The sequence below is a fragment of the Diceros bicornis genome, chromosome 3 (assembly GCF_020826845.1).
Source record: "Diceros bicornis minor isolate mBicDic1 chromosome 3, mDicBic1.mat.cur, whole genome shotgun sequence".
Classification (NCBI taxonomy): Eukaryota; Metazoa; Chordata; class Mammalia; order Perissodactyla; family Rhinocerotidae; genus Diceros; species Diceros bicornis.
Window position 1 is genome coordinate 78,416,119 of NC_080742.1, and position 21,526 is coordinate 78,437,644.

The 21,526-nt window shown below is 38.4% G+C and overlaps 1 protein-coding gene across 2 annotated transcripts in view; it reads right to left on the minus strand.

The window, feature by feature from the left end:
• The window catches only part of UBE2H (ubiquitin conjugating enzyme E2 H), a 98,700-nt gene that overhangs the window by 11,683 nt on the left and 65,491 nt on the right, over positions 1-21,526 (minus strand). The window contains exons 4-5 of one of the 2 annotated variants that reach the window (XM_058529852.1): positions 10,425-10,464; positions 8,528-8,580 (exon numbers count right to left, since the gene is read on the minus strand). The exons of the other annotated variant lie outside the window; for it this stretch is intronic. Coding sequence (XP_058385835.1) covers positions 8,528-8,580; positions 10,425-10,464 — 93 coding nt within the window. The remainder of the gene's footprint in view (positions 1-8,527; positions 8,581-10,424; positions 10,465-21,526) is intronic. 2 annotated transcript variants of the gene reach the window in all.

The following is a 21,526-nucleotide window of genomic DNA, read 5'->3' on the forward strand; positions in this document are numbered from 1 at the left end:
GTTAATTAAAATGAGTCACACTGAAGGAAAAAAAAGCACCAATTCTTGAAGTAAAGCCACCCTAACTCCAGGCGACTCACAAAAAGATGGTACATGGCTTAAAGGAGAAAGCACAGGAGGGGATGAATGAATCACACGTCTCATGTTTTATTCTTGGCTGTTTATGAACCAGTGACCACAGGTTATTTCTTCTTCCTCTATTTCCTTTGAACATTAAAATGGAAACTTTTATATAGCATGCTGCTATCTTCAGCTTAAAACCCTGTGGATGCCCAAAGCTTGACAGTGGTCTGCCCCACCAGGAACCACAATTACCAAGCAGATAGTCATCTCAGAGACTTTAACTTACATAATCTTCATTTGTTTTCAGATTTAACACCCCAAATGCTGTAACTCAGAAAACACCACCATCCTATAGTACAGTCATGGCCAGGCGCCAAGAACCATCCAAGTTACCCCTTCCTTCTCAAATGCCACCTATCCTGTCCCTTTTCTAACTCTATTCCTCATCCCCCAGATGTCCAATGCCCTGGGTTCCTTCTTTTTAAAGCCTAACAAATAACACACAGAAAAACTTGTTTGGAAAGACATCAGTCACTTGCACAGCAGTGTGAATTCTGTGGTATTTGTATTTTAAGAATTAGCTTCATACACTGTTACTCTGGGAAGCTCATCATCTTATAATTTTAAAGAAATAAGTCTATGTTGATAACTCTAAATCTTTCTAATGAGTCCTTTATATCTCTCGTCTTATCAAACTTGGCACACCTAAAATTATTTCCCTGAAAACCTATTCCTTTTTCCTAATACCTAGTGTTGACTCCAATACTCTGTCCCTAGGCTCCAAACCTCTGGAAGGACACGGTTAGGCTTTTCTCCTGTATTCCATGCACTCAGTCTGTTTCCCAGACTCCCTACGTGTCCTAATGAAATGCCTCTAGTTCCTCTTCTGGTTCCCCTGGCATGTAACTACCTCAAGGCCAATATATCATTCTAGCCCTGGATCATGGCAACCATCTCCTGGATGGCCTTCCAGGCTTGCCTTTGTAATCAGCTTCCTTAAAACAATCACTCAGGTTATTTCTCATCAAGAGCAAGCTCCTCTTGTTTTCCTTCAAAATTCTTCATATTCCACAAGCATGCTATCCAAATAAACTTCTATTTTACTGTGTCCCTGCCCGCTGGAGGACCCCTGGCTTCCCAATTTGAGAATCACAGAGCTAGCCACGACTCCCTAAGGTATTTATCTGTTCTGTAATTCAATAGGGAGCAGGACCGAAAGGAGAAGAAGAAAATAAAAGTCCTACACACAACTAGAGGTAAAAAGATGGACAATCATCACGAGAAATCAACCTGGTCCAGAACTGATGATGTCCTCTGTGACTTACACAGATCTCTTCTTTCCTTGGGCTTTTGGCTACTACAGTGGAAACTAATGACTAAATAAGTAGGGATCGCCTGGGAATTTTAACCATGTTATTGGTATTCTTGATTTATTAGAGAAAATCAGCAGCTGACCTTTCAAAATCCCACTGATTTAACTTTTGTTCATCTTACAAGGAATTGTAATTAATTCGTCACAAACTGCTAAGCAAGTCATGAATTTATAATATATCTTCAAAATAAAACCAAGTTTTTTTGGGGGGGGGTATATTCTACATGTATAAAAACATACAAACATACGTGTAGCCAACTTTTTTTAACAAGACTAAACAGGGCAAATAAATAAAATTTCTAGATTTCCTTCAGTTATTTAACAATTTGGGGCTAATTAACAGACCTTTACTTTCCCACTCTTTTACCAGCTCCTAAGAAGTTGCAATATTAATAACAGATTTGAGTTTTTTACTTTAAATTTCTTTTGCTTACAATCTGAACACAGTGGAATTCTACTTCCAAAAAGGAGGAGGAGTCAGAAACCTATACACTCCCATCAACTGGAGGGTCAGCATTGCATATGATCAAACAGTTGATACACATGAAAAAGATATGGTAAGCAGTGGGCCCTAAAAGATGTCCGACATCCCCTTGAGGAAAACCTTAAGCCAATCAGGAGGGATGCCTCCAGATAGACAAGTGGACTTGAAAGAAGAAATGGTTTTGAGATTAAAAATATTCTCTAAAATAACTAATTTGAACCCAATTTCAATGACAAAAAACTTATTTCTATAGTTGTTTTGAGGGCACATGCATCACGGGAAGCTGAAGCAGACCACCACAAAGATTTCCTGCGGTCCTGTGGCACGGAGCCAGGTGGCCACACAGCTTGCCACACTGTATTTAGCTTACCAAATGCTAACATGCTGCTAATGGAACAATATATCCAGCCACCAATCTGCTAGATGATAAATTCAAGAATGTATCCAATTACTTAACTAAGACCGTCTTCTGTGTGGATAAAATACACAAAAGGTCTGAACACATGAGATTTATGTATGTTCTCATCTTTTAAAGATAGAATAAGGTCTCATGAAGAGGGTCATGAAAGCAAACAACAAACACCTCCTTGCTCATGCCCCTCAAAAAAACAAAACAAAATGAGCAATTAGTAGGAATTAACAAGAATTAGTAGTTAAACAAGTTTTTGCAATATACATGATACATTTAATCTCAATAGTGATAGCATTACAGTTTTTAAGTATTCCAAGATAAAAACATGGATTTCTGCTATATGTGAGAAAGGGCAATGTCAAAGATGTAGGGTACTAAAACCCGGAGGAATAGCAGATACATTCTGCTGAGTGCCAGATCACCAGGTCACCAACCAGAGGTGTGTAGTTACATAACACAGAACATTTTAGAGCATTCCACAGACTTAGAAAATCATCTCCCATCCACTGCCTAATTGCAGCTCCCTCCTCCCAATGTATTTAAACTGTAGAGATCTGCAGAAGAAAACGAATGTTACTACATAGATCAGAATGAAGAAAACAAGCTCTTGCTCATCAAAAACATCCCCCTTATTGCCATGTCAACCTCAAAACACTTCCCACCTTACTCAGGTGTTCTTTAGAGGTCAGTCATCCTAGTTCAAACCTGGCATGACCCTGCTTACCTCAAAAGATTGCAAGCTAAACATGGTAATAGGATTTGTTATTAACTTTCCAGAAATGAGGGCAGTTAATTTATAATTAGCTGGCTGGGTATTCTTATAATCATACTAAAACTCATTATTAAAGTGTTTAATTACTAGACAATAATTCAGTTTGTCCTTACCGTTAGAAAAGAACAAGATAACTTCATGCAATTACAAGATAAGTGGCCATGCATGGGGAAAGACTTTACCTATACACAGCGATCACAAGCAAATGAAGAGAAAACAAATCCATATAATCACTACTGAGCCCTGAAACTACAGCCCCAAAGAAAGCAGAACATAGCTGTGGCTGTCCTTCAGGGCCATAGCCTGGCCCATGTCCCACGATCCACAAAGCCCGGACCACTCCATGGTTCTAATGTTGACCACCAGTGAATGTTAATGTGGTGTTTTTAATGAATTTCCACTAAGTTGTTCAACCCAAGAAGACCCCATTTTTCTGTGTGTAGCTATTTAAACTCGGGCCTCATACCAATACCACATATGAATATCTCCAAGCAGACAGATAAAGGAGGTGGATCACGGAGCTAAGTACTGTTGAAGCCATCAAATCCAAAACTCAGCCTATTTCTTTTTATCTACTACAGTTGACATTTCTCCCATAGTACTCCCAAGAAATTGCTCTACCTGGCCTCTGTCTAGGAGACCCATAACGACATCCAGCTGTTCCAAAGGCAGAATGATGTTTGTGATTCCAACATGGATGGATCAATACTGAGTTCTCAAGCCTGTTCAGACACTAGTTGTTAGCCAATCAATCATCCATGCAGACACATATATCTCTTGTCTGTGTAACTACACTAAAATGTCTAGAAACATAAGTTAGCAAACACTAAGGCAACACAAAGCATTATTTTTAGATACACTCACCTTCAGCCAAAATCTGAATTGTTTGGAAAGATTCACAGGCTATCTAACTGAAAAGAGGGACGGAATACGTATTTCCAACACGGGAAAGCTGAAATTCATTTAGCAGCTTAAATTCATTGGGCCACAGCATAGTACTACTAAATAAATTTATGGTTTAAAAGTTTTCTAAATGTCTAGTAAAAGAAATTTTGTTTCTCTGTTCTAATCCTAATCTCCAAGTCCCCTAAGCATTCCTTTTGTTGTAGTCAACTTCATTTGTCTGTTATTGACTCGCCAGATAACTCTAGGGTAAGTAATTTCCAAATGTTGATTTTTCTCACCAGCAAAATAAGAGGAGTATCCAGTCCATTGGCTACCCTAAGGGTGAGAATAAAACTGTAAACTGCTCAATTTATAAAACTGTTTTCCACCTTACTTGTCCACAACTTAAACCACAACAAAAGAAATTTGCCAAGTGAGGCAAGAAATGAGTAAAATGAAAGTTGGAGAGAGAAAGACAATTTGCAGGAGTCAAGTACACGTGTCCCAGAAGGGTGGGGGGGAAATTAAAGCTGTACTGTAGTGAAGGTACCTGAGTTTCCAGGAGTGTGGGTTGAAAAGACAACTAGATAAAATATATCTTGGAGTAAAAAGGAAAACTGGAAAATAGAAGGGAGCTTACAAAGCTACCTATGGCTTAATGAACTCTCCTTCCATCAGTCTAAAATTACAGTTGTTTTTGAAACTGATATCCAGATCCCACTGGCTGCATTTTAAATTTTCCAGAGCTTTTATCATTGCTGTCTGGAAGAGCAGGAAGGCACGTAAAAAAAGATGCTATCATACAGGAAGCCAAAATGAATCAATTTTGTGATGGCATCTGCTACTTTCTTTTAATGTCACAAGAGTAACAACAGTAACTTCATACTCAATAGACAACTTCATACTGATGACAAGCATCTTTACAAAATTAACTGTTACCCACTATAATTAGCTCTCTTGTAAGGTTAAATAATATAAAATTAAAAATTACTGGGTGATTAAACTACAGTTATACCAATTTTGAACTTCTGAATGAACTGCATGTACACTTGGCAAAGAAAAACAGGATGAGAACAGAAGCAATGAGTCAAATGGGCTATTAGAAATCAAGTTTCTTTTGGTGGTGGGGGGTTGGAATAGAGGACTAAATTTGCTGGACACATCAACATGGTTTATTATCAGGATATGATAAGTATAAATCTGAAATTTCAACTGGAAATTGCTGTTATATTACAAATATGTATATTCACTGCACAGTACACACCCTCAGGCAAAGTTAATAGCAGGAAATTTCACAAGTAATTCTCTGTTCCTTACCGTATTATATACAATAGAGGTGTTGAAACAAGTTTTGGTTGCCAGACTAACCCTTTCGCTTTTCAGACATATTTGAACTTTCTCCTCTTAGTTGTTTTGTATTAAATTACATTTTTTTGGTCCTTTGAACTAAGATTCTCTCAAGAATTACAGGAAGAAACTGAGTGATTCAGAATTCACCAATTATGAACTAACCTTCAATGCCAGAGGCTTTAGCAGTTTATAATAAAAATTTAATTTAGATCTCAAGATCAGTTAACTCTAAAAGAAACTTCAAGGTCATATGAACAAACCTGTTCTACCAGTACTTTTATATAAATAGTATTTACCTGCTCCTAAAGCTTTCTATGAAAGAATGTTGAATTTTCTTGAGGAATAGTTTGGGTTTGAGCAAAATGTCAAAATAATTCTCTCATGCAGAGTATACTTTTGACTACATTCTAAAAATATTTCTTCTTGGTTTCTCCCACTTACCTGTAATGTTAGTGTATCCATGCTCTTGTATTATGGAATACTTAATGATAACTCATACACATGTAAATCAAATGTGGTTTAATTCTTGTTACTAAATGCTTTGCAAGGTAATACAAGAACATATTCTAACATTTTACAGACATGATGAAACCTTAATCATGTTGGCCTTCTGCTTTAAAGTCTGTTCTGAACCTCATACACTTTGGAAAACAGTCTGCCAGCTTCTCAAATGCTTAAACAAAGAGTTACCATGTCATTCAGCAATTCCACCCCTAGGTACATACCCAAGAGAAATGAAAACATATGTCCACATAGAAACTTATGCACCAATATTTATAGAGACATTATTCATAATAGCCAAAAGGTAGAAACTACTCAAATGTCCATCATCTGACAAATGGATAAAAACGTGATTATCTGTACAATGGAATATTATTTGGTCATAAAAAGGAATAAGTACTGATACATGCTACATGGATGAATCCTGAAAACATATGAAGTGAAAAAAGTCAGTCACAAAAGACCACATATTATATAATTCCATTTATAAGAAATGTCCAGACGAGGCAAATCCATAGAGACAAAAAGTTGATTAGTTGTTGCCTAAGGCTGGGGGTGGGGGGTTAGGGGGATAATGGGGTCATAGCTAAAGGGTATGGGTTTTCTTTCTGAGGCGATGAAAATGTTCTATGATGAAAATGTGGTAATGGTTGTACATAACTGTGAATATACTAAGAAGTATCAAGTGACACACTTTAAATGGGTGAATTTTATGTATGTGAGTTATAATTCAACAAAGCTGTTATTAAAAAAAGATCTGTTCTAAGATGTGAGGTACCAAGAATCAGCAAACCTCTTCCACAAAGCTTTTCTGGTCAATAGTAAAAGAATTAGCTAAACTCAAGTCCAATTTACTTTATTGTAATTGGAATCAGCTTGCACTATTTTGTTATGTACATTTCTAAAATGTGAGTGCAGTTTAAGAAAATATATCATTACATCAGATATTCCAGGCAGACTGCCATGAGACATTTTCTACCAAAAAACCATCTTAAAAGGAATCCATTTAACCAATCTCAGTATATGTTCCTTCTTGTTGCCTCATCTCCTTATAAGACGTCGTTTCCCTAAAACTCTCACGTTAAACAGTACTGGGCATGATTAATTCACTCCTTCATTCAGCAAATATCTGAACATTTACTGCACACTAGGCACTGTTTTAGGCAGTTGTATACATGTGTGTGCATATGTACACACACACGCACACACATACGACCAAGTCCCTGTTCTTGTGGCGCTTACAATCTAATAGGACAAGATAAACAATAAACAAATACTGGTTTTAAAGACAGGATTTTAAAACAGGGTGCTGTGCTATGGAAGGGTGTTATTTTAGATGGGAGTGTCTTGGAAAGGAGGCTTCTCCAAGGAAGTAATGTTTGAGGTGAGAATAGAAGGTGCGAGCCACACAAAGATCAGGGAAGGTCACTCCAGGCAGAGGAAATTATTCTTAAATGGCAGAGTCAAGAGGAGGAAAAAAAAAATGGATTAATTGTGTGTTGCTGGTGACCAACCTTCCTCAGTGATTCTCACGCACCATCCTAGTACAAGGATGTCTGGCAAGGTGATGCGCAGGTTCACCTTGCGAATAAGGTGGCTGGAATAAGACGTCTTAAGTACCTTAAACTGTTAAAAGGTCTCACAACTCTTCAACAAGAGGAGGCCATCTCTGGTTAACTCTAGCCTAAAGTGTTCGTTCCCCCTTCTTCTTCTACCTCTCAGCAACTGTTTATTGTCTATACCACTCCTTCTTTCAAACACATCGGTGCGAGGCACTGTGCTAGGAGCGCTGAGACTTAAAGACAAATCAGACACACACCCCGAAGGCCTTAAGCAGGAAATAACCTAGTAGCACAAAAAATGTAGGCATAAACAACAAACACAAGGCAGAAAAGCGGGTCACAAAAAAGAGTTATAAAATGTAAGAGTAGCTAGAGATTACTCCTAGCTGGAGCATCAGGGGAAGCTTCATGGGGCGGGGGCACAAGAGCAGCGAGAGTCTGTGATGCCTGAGGACTTGGATATGTGAGGGAATAAACAGATTGATTTGTTGTAATCTTAATTAACTTTAAATATATTTTAAAATATTCTTAGCTCCCCAACCAAGTTACAAGCTTAGGGAGAGATGGTCTGATAATCCCTATATCTCTCTGTGATATTCAGCACAGTATTTTGTGGAGCTAGGCAATTCATTGTTGATTCACTGTAAGAGATGTCAATTTCGGCACTGAAGGTAAGCCTGAATTAGTCTTCACTTCATAACGAAGTTTAGGCCTTCAAAACAGATGATCCCCCCCAAACCTCTTAATACCTCATTTCATTTCATAGAGACATTCCTAAGAGTTTTTCCAAAACTAAAAGGTATTACAGATAAACACACATACAATGTACTTCTGAATACACACATATGTAAAATGTTTGCAAATGTATTTGTATGTCTGCATATGTACATCACTATACCTTAATCTCAGAACCTCACAAGATTATTTTAAATAAACTCCCACTGCTAAACCAAAGTTTGTACTTGTGAGAAAATATTTTTTTCACTGATCAGATTTTCCCATCCAGGCCTTCAAAATCCCTTCCCAGTCCCAACAAAACATCTTAAACCAAAGAAAAAAAGCCAAATGACATTTTTTTAAGGCAGTGTCTCAACATCTCTAAAAAATATTCCATGGCCAAACTCACCATAGAGAGCTGTCCAAGTTTGATTAATTACATCTAGACACACAGTTCCTGACCTGAAACAGATGGAAAGAATGGCATTTTTTTAAAAATTAGGAAGTTAGTTGCATGTATCTGGCAACTAATTTTATTTATTAAGAAAAATACTTTTAATAGATCATTAAAAAAAAAAAAGAATCCCAGTTGGGGAACATATGATGAGGAGCAGAATATATACAAAGTTTTAAGTGTCTCCTTACAGACTATTAGGGAAAAACAGTCACCATACAATGGAGAAACCAGACAACACCTTAACCAGGTGATGAGAATTAACGCTGGTAACCAGGGGCAGGGAGACCCGTGTGACTCCAAATAGGATACCCTGAGAAGGACACAATATCACTTTGTGGTTTTCTGGCCTTAAGTGCATACTCTGAATCTAATGATAAGAAAACATCAAACAAACCCAAATTGAGGGACAGTCTATAAAATAACTGGTTTATATTCTTTAAAAATGTCAATTTTATAAAAAGCTGAGGAACTGTTCCAGATTAAAGTAGTTTAAAGAAACAAGACAACTAAACGTAATGCATGATTCTGTACTGGATTCTTTACTGAACAAAAAAAAAGTGCTAAAAAGCACATTATCGGAATATGGTAGTAGATTAAAAATTATTGCGTTAAGGGGGCCGGCCCCGTGGTGTAGTGGTTAAGTGCGCACACTCCACTGCTGGTGGCCCTGGTTTGGATTCCGGGCGCGCACCGACACACCGCTTGTCAGGCCATGCTGTGGCGGCGCCCCACATAAAATGGAGGAAGATCAGCAGGCATGTTAGCTCAGGGCCAGTCTTCCTCAGCAAAAAGAGGACAACTGGCATGGATGTTAGCTCAGGGCTGATCTTCCTCACACACACACACACACACAGAAAAATAAATGTTTATTAAAAAAAAAAAAAAAGTATTGCGTTAATATTCAATTCCTGAATCTGACGACTATACTGTGGTTACATAAGAGAACATCCTTGTTTTCAGGATGACTGATACACAGAAGTATTAAAGGACACTGGGGCATGATGTATGGATACAACCTACTCACACAGGGTTCAGAATACCTCATATGTACGCGTGTGTGTGTATATGCACATCATATCAAAATTTAGTGCCATGACAAGGAAAAACTGCAGAACAAATAATTACGCATTCTAAACAGCACTGGAAGTACAAAATAAGAGGCACTAGTATCACATTTTAAAATATCACTAACAAATATTAGAAGGAAAGAAGAGATAATTAAGATTCATTAACTGAAATGAAACTACAGTCATTCCTGTCTGCTTTACTCTCAAGAACTGACAAATGCTTTAAGGACTGAAAATAGTAAATCTGTATACTGAAAACAGATTTCTGAATTGTGTCTATACAAAGAGAATGGACATGTGAAATATTACAAATCCTAGCTAGATATCAAGAGAAATGAAGGACCCATTCATGACAATAGAAAAAACTAAGCAGTCCAATAGCAGAATTTGAACTAAATAGTTTAGAATACCTTAGGGCCAGCCCCATGGCTTAGCGGTTAAGTGCGCACGCTCCGCTACTGGCGGCCCCGGTTCGGATTCCGGGCGCACACCGACGCACCACTTCTCCGGCCATGCTGAGGCCGCGTCCCACATACAGCAACTAGAAGGATGTGGAACTATGACATACAACTATCTACTGGGGCTTTGGGGGAAAAATAAATAAATAAAGTTTAGAATACCTTATCCTTGGGATTCTATTGTTTAAGTGACCATTCATACAGTCCTATCTGCTGATAAAATCCAAAAAGATAATTGAGGCTTTTTTTATAATGGAGAGAGAGATGAACTCTAATCAAGGGCAGTTGCTGCTAAGATTTAAACGTTTTTAAATAGTTACTTACGCTTCATCAATGTTGGGATGGAAAATTTTATTCATGAATCCTGTAAAAAGAGATGTTAATTAGCAGCAAAAAGTATCCAGAGAACAATTAGTTTTAAACTTCAGTATTGGAAACAATTTCAGTACTGGAAAAAGGTGATGATACCCACAACTCATTATTTTCAATCTTAGATCTTTGGTTACTGAGAAGACTATATTCTCCTGACAGTGTCAATTACTTAAAATACATCAGAATTCTATTATTCAAATGAGCTAACTTTGAGAGCATTGCAGCTTATACACAATAATCATTAAAAGAAATTGTTTTCTGAGCTATGAAATTACTCGCCAAGAAAATTTATAGTACTAAATGGTTTATACCTAGTGCCATGATAAAAGCTAAGAAAACTACTCTGACTCCCCCCTCAAAAGTTTTATTTTTCAGTCTCTAAATTTCGAAGTTCTGCATTTGAACTTCTCCTTCTGAAGCTCAGTTACTGGTATCACTCTGCTACACTGTGTGCGGAACATGAATGAAGCTGTTGAAACGCTCAAGAAGCACCGCTTCCAAACCACACAGAATTTCGTAAGAACAGTGACCAAAATATTTCCTTTAACTTTAGTCTACTCATTCCAGGAAACCCACTTTTGATTAAAATTGGGGCAACTGAGAAATGAGGCAAGGAGTTAAAAAAAAATTCTGTAAGATGGCTATATCTGTCAGGGATTCAGTTTCTTGATTTATTCCTAGAAAAATGAGTATGGACTTTAACAAATACATTGATATTTAAATTCCAAGGAGAAATTAATTTTCTAACTTAAAACCAGTGATTCAATCAGTTTGTATACATGCAAATGACAATACTCTAAAGTGAGATCCACTGTCAAAGCTGTCATTTTATCATCCTTATTATCTCATTTCCATTTAAGATTTCCTTATTACATTTCATACTTTCCATAAATTGAAGTTCCTTCCTAAAGTGACCATCACTAGTTACCCATCCCACATTCCCTCACTCCCCACCTCACATATTCTCTCTCCTTCATTCATTCAAAATATATTTGGTCAACATCTCCGTGTCAGGCAATGTGTTTGTTTAAGGTTCAAAAATAAATAAGATGCTATTCTCAAGGAAGGAACTGAAGCAGGAAGACAAGAGATACCAAGAAATAACTGCACTGTGCACAAAGAGTTGACACGATCAGGGGGAGTACACATGGGAAGAGGAAGATGTCAGGAAACATACAGAAAAGTGGCATTGAAGGAGGATCCTCAAGAATGAGTTGAAACAAAAGTCTTTTTCAAAAATCTAAGAAACTTCTCTAGACTTAGAAAATGGGGATAAGAATACAAAATCCTAGGTATTCCAGTCCTCGCTTGCTCTAGCCACTCTAAGTACTAATCATGCTTCTAATTTTTGTTTTTTTAATCCTTTGTGTTAAAATAGCTTAATGTTTTACTTACTACTATCAAGAGAGCCCATGCAATGTTTAAATGCAAAAAGAAAAGCCTTGTGTCCAATTACTGTTTCATATTAATTTTCATTAAGGAAATTAAAGACGTTTCAAAGTTTAGATTTAAGAGGTATGTGTTTATGAAGAGATTATACTAAACCAATGGAAATGTTCGTGTCTTAATGTTAAGAGAAAAAGCATAAAAAGTCTCTGTAACCCTAGAAAAACACTAATACACGTGTCCAAGAAGACCTATGAGGATATCCATTGCAGCGTTGTTTATAAAAGCCAAGAACCAAATTCAACCCTATCAAGAAGAGACTAGAGAACCTACAGCACATCCATATTGGGAGTCCTATACAGCCAAGGTAATGAACTAAGTCAGTAAGTATCACCTTGGACACAGCCAAATTTGAGGGGAAAAAAAAGTTGCAGAATGATACATTTACAGCATGACACCATTTAGATAAACTAAAACAAAGCAGTACCACGTATCCTCTATGGTAATAAGCATACAAAACTGTACTGGACCAACATATAGCAAACTTAGAAGAGTATTATCTCAGTGAGGGTGAAGGGCCAAGGTCATGGTGGAAATAGGGAACAGAACAGAGAATCGTGATTAAAGATGAATTACCTGTAAAACTATATACCTTTTAAAAAGAGAGAGTGCTCGCTTCAGCAACACATATACCAAAAACAGATAATGTACTTGTATTTTATTTGCTCCATTTTTTTTAAGTGTGCACATAAGATTGAAAAAAAAAAAACACTGGAAGCAAATATGTACAAATGTCAACAGTGCTTAATTCTTAGTGGTGGGAATATTTTCTCCATTATACTTTTCAAATCACATCACCCCACCCCACCCACCACCCCTGTACCAAAAGCAAGATCACAGCAATGCAAAAGGGCTAGAAGGAAACAACTTAAGTGTCAGTGGTAGCCAACCTTGAGAGATTCCCCCATTATTTCCACCACTACTCTTCTGACTTTCCAAAATTTCTCAAATGTATAGTTTTAATAGTTGAAAAAAACTTTCAAATAAAAAAATTATAACAGTAGCAAACATTCTATTGTGGACCTAATTATACATAGGTTGTCTAGTGCTGAACCCTTCTAAGGAAAAGAGTCACTAAAATCAACTATTTTATTTGAGATCTAATATTTTAAACACTCTTGTTTAAATAATACAAACTCATTACAAAAAAATCAGAAGATCCCCAGGTTATAAGGCACAGAGTCCTCAAAATCAGTTACATAAAGAAATATACTGCTATCACAACTGCCAAGAAACAAGTGGGAAACATTAATGTTTAGCCACTATATGGTTTAATTCAAGAGAAGCTACAATTTGCTTGAAGCTACAATTAGGAACTTAAAATTCATTCCTGATACTTAAAATCCTGTCTCTGCTAGAATTGTCTCAAGTAACACCCAGTGAAGCAATATCTGTGGTAAAAGTTCCCAATGCCAGCTAAAGGTAAGAATCACCTGGAGAGCTCTTTAGAAAACAGAAGTGCTATGCTAGAAGGTGGCAAGTGTCATGGAGAAAAACAGCAAAGAACGGGACTCGGAACAGGGATGCCAGGGTGGGGTTTGTACTTTTAATTAGAACGGTCAGGGAGGGCCTGAGAAGGTGACTCAATTTGAAGGAGGTGAGAGGGGAGTCATTCAGTGTTTAGGGAAAGAGGGTCTCCACAGCAGGAACAGCCAAGTGGAAAGTGCATCAGGCATTTGCTTGACGTGTCTGAAGACCAGCAAAGGGACTAGTGAAACTGACGTGGACTGAATAAGGAGCAGAGGACTAGAAGTGAGGTCAAAGGTGACGAGCATTTGCGGGCCCTATTAAGGATACTGAGTGAGGTAGGAAGCCACCTAGACTAGTGCTAGAACAGAGAGATATATACACAAATCCTTCTTTAAGTTTGTTTGTTTTTAACAAAAGGCTTATCTCCTAAAAAAGGCTAATTAGGACACAGCTCAGTCAGCTCAATGGCAGATCTCAAGCAAAATGGAATGAGCTGTCTCTCCTACAGTAAGAATGAAGCTTCAATAATTTGATGTCACAGGGAAACTCACAGGTGTAAGTTAAGAAAACAGCTACAGTGAAAAGAGCTTTAAATGTTTATCAAAGCTGAGAACTGTTTGGTGGGTACCAGGGGCAAGGGAGTCGGGGGGGGGGGTGGCACAAGGGGTGAACGGAGGTATCTATATGGTGACAGACAAATAATAATGTACAACTAAAATTTCACAATGTTATAAACTATTAAGACATCAGTAAAAAAAAAAAAAAAAAAAATCAACCTAAAAAAAAAAAACCTGCCTCTGAAGGATTAAGGTGCCTCCCTCCTTGTATGAGGACTGGAGATTACATTTGGAATCAAAATAGTTTCCACACTGTTTTCAATTAAATCTAGATTTTGGCTTGGTTAGGTCCAAGAGTACATAATAGAGAGGGCCAAAAAGGACTTAGTAAACATATTCGTTAGTGATAAACGGGTTGGAGCCCAGTCTCCAGTGCCTCTGCTAAGTACAAAACACCACTGAGTTCTGAGATAGAAGGCAGAATCAGACTGGAAAGAGAAAAGTACTAACAGGGACTTGGGTTCTAGTCCCAACTCTGCTATTAACTGCAGGCCTTAGGCAGGTCACTTTACTTCTGGGGGCCTGTTTCTGATCTCCAAAATCTCCACTCTTATTCTGTTTCTAAAGGGACTATCAGCTCTAAAAATCTAGGAGTTAGTAACACAGCCAGAGCTCTGAGAACAGAAGACTTAAGGGCATGTCTTCAATGGTTAAGTCCATAAAGGAAATTCATTCCGTAAGGCACCTTTTTAGGTACAGAAATAGTCTGGAGAATATAATACAAAGCTACCAACATGCTAAAATACCACAAGGAGACACGCAAACCACTGCCTCTTCCAAAGCAGGCAAAACAGAGTTTATAACCTTGCCTTTGAGGAATAAGCACAGCCAGACCAATTCTAGCAACAATTTCCAGACTACAATGATCTCTTCCCACACCAGGCTTTTTCAATTGTTAGAAAAATATCCAAAGCAAATAAACGGAAAGAAGCACATATATCTCCTTTACATTTGTTCTTGGACAAGCTGAGGACAGCACTTCTGGCAAAGCCATTTACATTCTGAGTAATGATGGCAACAATGCAACTTCTGGACGAGAAGGGGAGGAGACTGAGAAAGAAGAGGCCAGGAATTCAGAGAAGGAACGTTCTCAGGACTGAGCGTGTTTGCCCTGGCATGTTTTCCTTCCTTTTGGCAACGCTATCACCACAATAATGAATATGTCTGCAACAAGAGAATTTTCCCAACACTTGTTTCCATTCGACCAGGAACTATCTTGAAGATATTTTAAGAGAACATATTTTGAAAATTGCTTTTATGGAAACATGATAAGTAGAAGCAGCAAGTCATTTTTAATCTAAATGATTTAAGATTTTATTCACTACCAGACATCTTCTAATGATATACTTCAGTGACTTGACCAGATAAAATTCAGAACTCCTTTGTTTAAATCTCTTGGACAATTATTCTCTGGCATGGCTCAAGCACTTGTTAAAAAAAAAAAAGGGGGGGGACAACAGGAACAAAGCTTTAGCTAAAATCTCACCGCCTGTCCTCTATCTTTTAGCAGAAGGGAATCAAGTGATTTATAATTCTGGAGGAGGAATCCAAATCGTGCTTAGTTGATATAAAACTACGTATCTTCGAAAATAAAAGCACAGATTATTAAAACAGAAAAATATGCCATACTTTTTTGCTTGTTCCACTCGAACTGCTTCTAGAAAAACAAATCTCTTGACCCATAGGCTAATAGGCAGAGAAAGTAAATAACATCATGCCGAGTCATGCTAAAAACTAGTTTTTATTTCAGCCTGTTTCTGTGTCCAATCCCAGGAGGGATCTGTACAAAGTTGCACACACTTTCAAGTAACTTCTGATATTGGGGTCAATACATACATAAGAGAGGCAAAAATCCATTGTATTTTTCACTTTTGTTTCCTTTATTTGTGAGGATCTTTTTAATGATGAAATTTGTGGATAGAATGAAATACCTAAGGCCAGTCATCTATCCAGAAATTCCATTCAGAATAATCTTGAAGAAATAAGAGGTCAAACAAGTGACTCATGAAACAAGGTAAATCCACCCTAAGGTAAACAGGTAAAAAGCGCCAAAGGCAAAAACGGTAGCTGTATCCCAGGGGTAAAATGAGCCTGGAGCGCAGACAGCTGAGGCAGCTGTGGCTGACGCAATTTAATTATAAGCTTACGAATTTCTGTGAGAAAATAGTAAGTGCATACATTAAATTATTCTGATATTCTATCTTCAGGACAAACGCCCATAAAAAGTAGACCATTCAGAATCAAATTCTTTAATTCTACTTTTTCAAAGTAAACATAATTGTTTAAAATACATTTATTAAAGATTGAATCTTATCTCCCCTAGCAGTATCTCAGACTACAAATTTTTTAAGGGCAATAACTTGGATCTCCATTCCTAGCATGCAGGAGGTGACCAGAATTGGGGTGTTCCAGCTAAAAAAGTGGTGGGAATGCTGCCAGCTTCACTAGCCACAGCCATACTGCCAGCTTTGTGCATCAGTGCACACTTGGATAGATTTTCATCTTACCTCAGACAGCCAGGCCCAGCCCGTGGCAGCCTGCACCAGGCAGAAGTCTCTTCATAGAGCTGAGCCTTTCCTACTCAGGAGAGATGGACCTGGGCCGGTCTCTTCTTGGGTGAGGAACCAAGCAAGGAGCTCACTCTCAATGCCCTGTGTCATGGGAACTTCTGAACTGATCCTGTGTGTGTTCAGGAGATCTAAACTCAACAAGGGGTCCTCTTTTCTGTTTCTTCCTTTCTCTCTGAATATATGGAATCTGAGGAGGGGGCTGGATGGATAAGAAAAGTTCATTTATAACTAAGAAAAGGTGAAGTGTTATCCTTCAACAGCATAATCCTTCCACCAACCTAGCAGATTACCAAAACCTGCAGCCTTAAATCTACTCTCCTGTAGTTTCATTTTTGGAAGATTGTAATCTCTTTGCTGTCTCCATAGTTTATCTTTCACTCTCCTGGTAATTCATATAACCACACTGTCTGAATCAAGCAGCATTTATTTTCACAGTCAGAGGCAGTATAGAACACAGCAGACTTGAAACTGCAAGACCCAATCTCAAGTCTCTGCCACTCCTATTAAACAAGGTCATGGTTAAAAGATCAGGCTCCCATCAGCGTTGCGCAAGCTCAAGTTATTGAGTCTCTGCCTTTCTGTTTCCTTATTCATAAAGCTAGGTTAAATAATAGTATCCACATATCACAGGACTGTCCTGAAGATTAAATGAATATATGAACAGCATTTGACCAGCAAGTGGCACACAGTAAGCACTCAGTAATATTATTAGCTCAGGCAAATAATTATACTTCACTTTCCTCATCTTAAAAATGAAAATATCTGCCCCTACATATCCATCTCTTAATGCTTGAGGAATTGTCAAGAGCATTAGAGGATATTTTGATTATGGGATATTAGGTTTCTTATAACCCCATCACACTGGGAATGGAAAATACAGCCACTCCAATATTTATTATTAAAAAGACCATTCTGACTGCATTTGGTATAGGGGGAAAAACACTAGACTGGAAGCCAGAAGGCAGACTCCGCAACTAGTTAGTAGTGATATATTTCTGTCTTCCTGAGTCTCATTTTTACCATCCTTAAAATGAGGCAACTGGATGATATAATCTTTGAAGTTCCTTAGCAATATGGTTTTCACCATTCCAGGAATATGAACAAATCTAAAACTGTGTGAACAAGCTTTTCAAAGGGAACTAAGACATTACTCTTATTTGTTTTTAAAAGAATTTCAGTTTAACTAAAGAAAAAGGAAGCCAAGAATACATGTTTTCACTATGATGCCAATCCTAAAGGGGAATGAATGGATCCAATGCCAAAAAGATGCCAGAATTAATAACCAGCTCAAAAGCTAGAGGTCACCTACTATAGTCAAAGTAGGAACTAACCTAAACAGCAAGTGAGATGGAATTTTTATATAGTAAATGGAAAAATTTTATAACAATGAATTGCCAAAGGCAGAACTAAAACGGACATAAGCCAGCTTTAAGAAGGAAATGGACAGATCTGATTGAAGCAGGCATGTGTAAAGGCAAGGCTACCCTTAGAGGTGGCCTGGGGAAGGGAAGGGAAAGCTAACTACTATTATTTTCACTCTCCCTAATCTGAATTAGATATTAGATATCAGAATCTAATATCTGAATTTAGATATTACAGACTGCTAACAGCAGGTTTTTCATTAATAGGGCCAATTTGACCACTGGCTTCTTCCATCACTGAGAACTTCAGCACCTGGTCCCCAAGTCTCTGTCCCCTCAACTCCCGTCATTTTTAGTGACATTATCACCCATACAGACCACACTTCTGACACCCTGGCCTCTTGGTTCCTTAAGCTTCTCCTCAGTGACCTTTCCTCCATTCCATTTCATTCACACTCCAGGACATACCTTGAACTTTGTCTTCTCTACAAACAGTTTCACCTCCAAACCCACATCCCTCTCCCACCAGTCTCTTATCCTTGTCAAAGAGCTTCCCACCCCACGAACAATTCTTTCATCTGTGAACTCTAATCCACTGACCCTCCCCTTTTCCTTCCTACCTATCAGCCCTCCTATCTTTACCCCTCTTCTTCTTCTTCTTTTTTTTTTTTCATGAGGAAGATCAGCCCTGAGCTAACATCCATGCCAATCCTCCTCTTTTTGCTGAGGAAGACCAGCCCTGGACTAACGTCTGTGCCCATCTTCCTCCACTTTATATGAGACGCTGCTACAGCATGGCCTGACAAGCGGTGCACTGGTGTATGCCTGGGATCCAAACCCGGGCCGCCAGCAGTGGAGGGAGTGCACTTAACCACTACACCACGGGGCCAGCCCCTTCACCCCTCTTCTTACTTAAGATTTAAGAGCCATCACCATCTTCGCTCTCTAGCAGTCCTCTGTAAATCCCTCACTCCCTCCCCTCCAAAATGCCCATCTACAACTGGAGGAAACCAACCATTCACATTCTCTATACTTGGACTTGAGGGTGCCACTAAGTAGATATTCATTCATTCACTCACACACTCGTTCACTCAACAACTATTCTTCTACAGAACAGGCAATGTACCAGGCCCTTAGGTGAGGAGAACGGGGGTTAGTAAAACAGACCCAGAAACCGCCTTCATGGAGTTTATAGCTACTGGGCTGGCAGGGAGGAGAGACACAAATAAACATATATCAACTTACAAAGTATGCTCAATAACCTTCTGTGGATTCAGCATCACCTATAATTTTTCTCTCTCCTTTCTCTAGCTGCTTGCTCCCCCATTCTCCAATGACTTGACCATTTTACCACTACTCTGCATATCTCTCATTCCCTTTGTTCCTCCATTTCTCACTTTGACTTAATAGCCCTGCCCACTTTCTTTGAGAAAATGGAAGCCAACTGGCTGGATACCTCATTTTCCCCAACAAAATCCTCCCTCCACACATGCTCATTTCTCCTGCCTCAACAGCTCACTCAAATGTTCAGTCTTCTCAAACACCAGTCCTTTATTTGTGTTCTTATCTTGTCCCTTCAAAGGTCTCAAAGGCATTGCTCCTTCAATCCTCCCCCTGACCTCCAGCATCACCAAGCTTTCCTTCTTTTCTGGACAACTCCCTACAACAAGCATATGAACATTCTTCAGAATCTCCCATAAACCTTCCTTTTATCTTCCTTCAGGTACCATCCCCACTTGTATGTTTTCCTTAACGCAGCCAAATTTCTTCAAAGCAACGTATATTACACCAGAGTTTCTCAATCTTGGCACCCTGATCCAAACAACTAGTATCTCTACTCTTTCTCCACAACAGTAGAGTGATCATTAAAACACGCTTAAACCCTTTCCATGACTTTTCCATTACATTAAAAATAAAACACAAAAAGCAACAAACTCTGGAGAGGCTGTGGAGAAAGGGGAACCCTAATCCACTGCTGGTGGGAATGCAAACTGGTGCAGCCTCTACAGAAAACAGTATGGAGATTCCTCAAAAAATTAAAAATAGAAATACCTTATGATCCAGCTATCCCACTACTGGGTATCTACCCAACAAACCTGAAATCAACAATCCAAAGAGGCTGATGCACCCCTATGTTCATCGCAGCATTATTCACTATAGCCAAGACACGGAAGCAGCCCTCAACTGATGATTGGATAAAGATGTGGTATATATATACCATGGAATACTACTCAGCCATAAAAAAAAGACAAAATCGTCCCATTTGCAACAACATGGATGGACCTGGAGGGTATTATGTTAAGTGAAATAAGCTAGAAAGACAAACAGTGCATGATTTCACTCATATGTGGAAGATAAACCAACACACGGACAGATAGCACTGTTTGGTGGTTACCAGGGGCTAGCGGGGTGCGGGGTGGGCACAAGGGGTGGAGGGATCCACATATGTGGTGACTGATAAACAATAATGTACAACAAAAATGTAACAATAAAAAAAAAAAAAGAATATACACAAAATAAATAAATAAATAAAATACGACCCTTTTACCTGGCCTAGAAAGCCCTACGGGACCTCTCCCTGCCTATCACTTGGACCCTCTCTCATCTCTCACTCTTCACCCACCCTCCTAGTCTTCTCTTCCTTAAGCATGCTAAGCTCCTATCTGCCTCGGGGTCTCTGTCCTCACAATTTCTCCTGCCTGGAATGCCCTCATCTCCGATCTTGGAAGATCTGGGCTGGCTTTTTTTCCTTTTCATTTAAACCTCAGCTTAAATTCACTGCCAGAGAGGCCCTTTCTGAACACCTAATCTAAGGTAGCTATTATATCAATTCTGTCACATCAATTCTCTGCATAAAGCTATCAGACATTTTAAACTTTGCTTTATCTTCTCCCCTCAAAGAATATACGGGTCAAGAGAGCAATTTGTTCACTTCTGTATCTAGCACGTAGAATAATGCCCTGCACAGTTGGTATCCAATAAATTCATGGAGCTGATTAGTAAGATGTAACCATTTTCTGAGAAAGTAGGTTCTGCCTCAGCTGTCAGACATCATCTTTTAAAAAATCCATCCTGAAAAATTTCATTTTCAGAACACCAGTAAAAAAGAGAGCTTTTAACAATGGCTTACATTCTCATAGCATTACCTAAAAAAATTTTCCCAAAACTTTCCTACTAGAACCTCGTTTCTCTCTATTGGAATTCAAAAGATACAGATCACTACACAGTAGCAATTACATAACTGTTTGAGACAGGAAATAAATTCAAACCCAAGGTCATAACAGTAGAGAAGTATATAGGTTATCTTAATGGAATTTTGCTTCCTCAGTCTAAGAATTCATTCTACTTGTGGAAATACAGTGGTTCAAGTAGCCCTTTGTTAAACGACTAACCCCAAATCTCTCATGAATGACACACTCCTCTCTATTCCAAATCCTGGTCCACCTCTGACTAAACACTGTTCTCTTAAGTTACTCACACTAGTTCCTGAGGGAGTAATTGTACAACATTTCCATCTAGGAGGACACAAAGTAAAACAGTAACTATCCTAAGCTCTATAGTTAGTTCAGTCATACCATATTATAAAACTC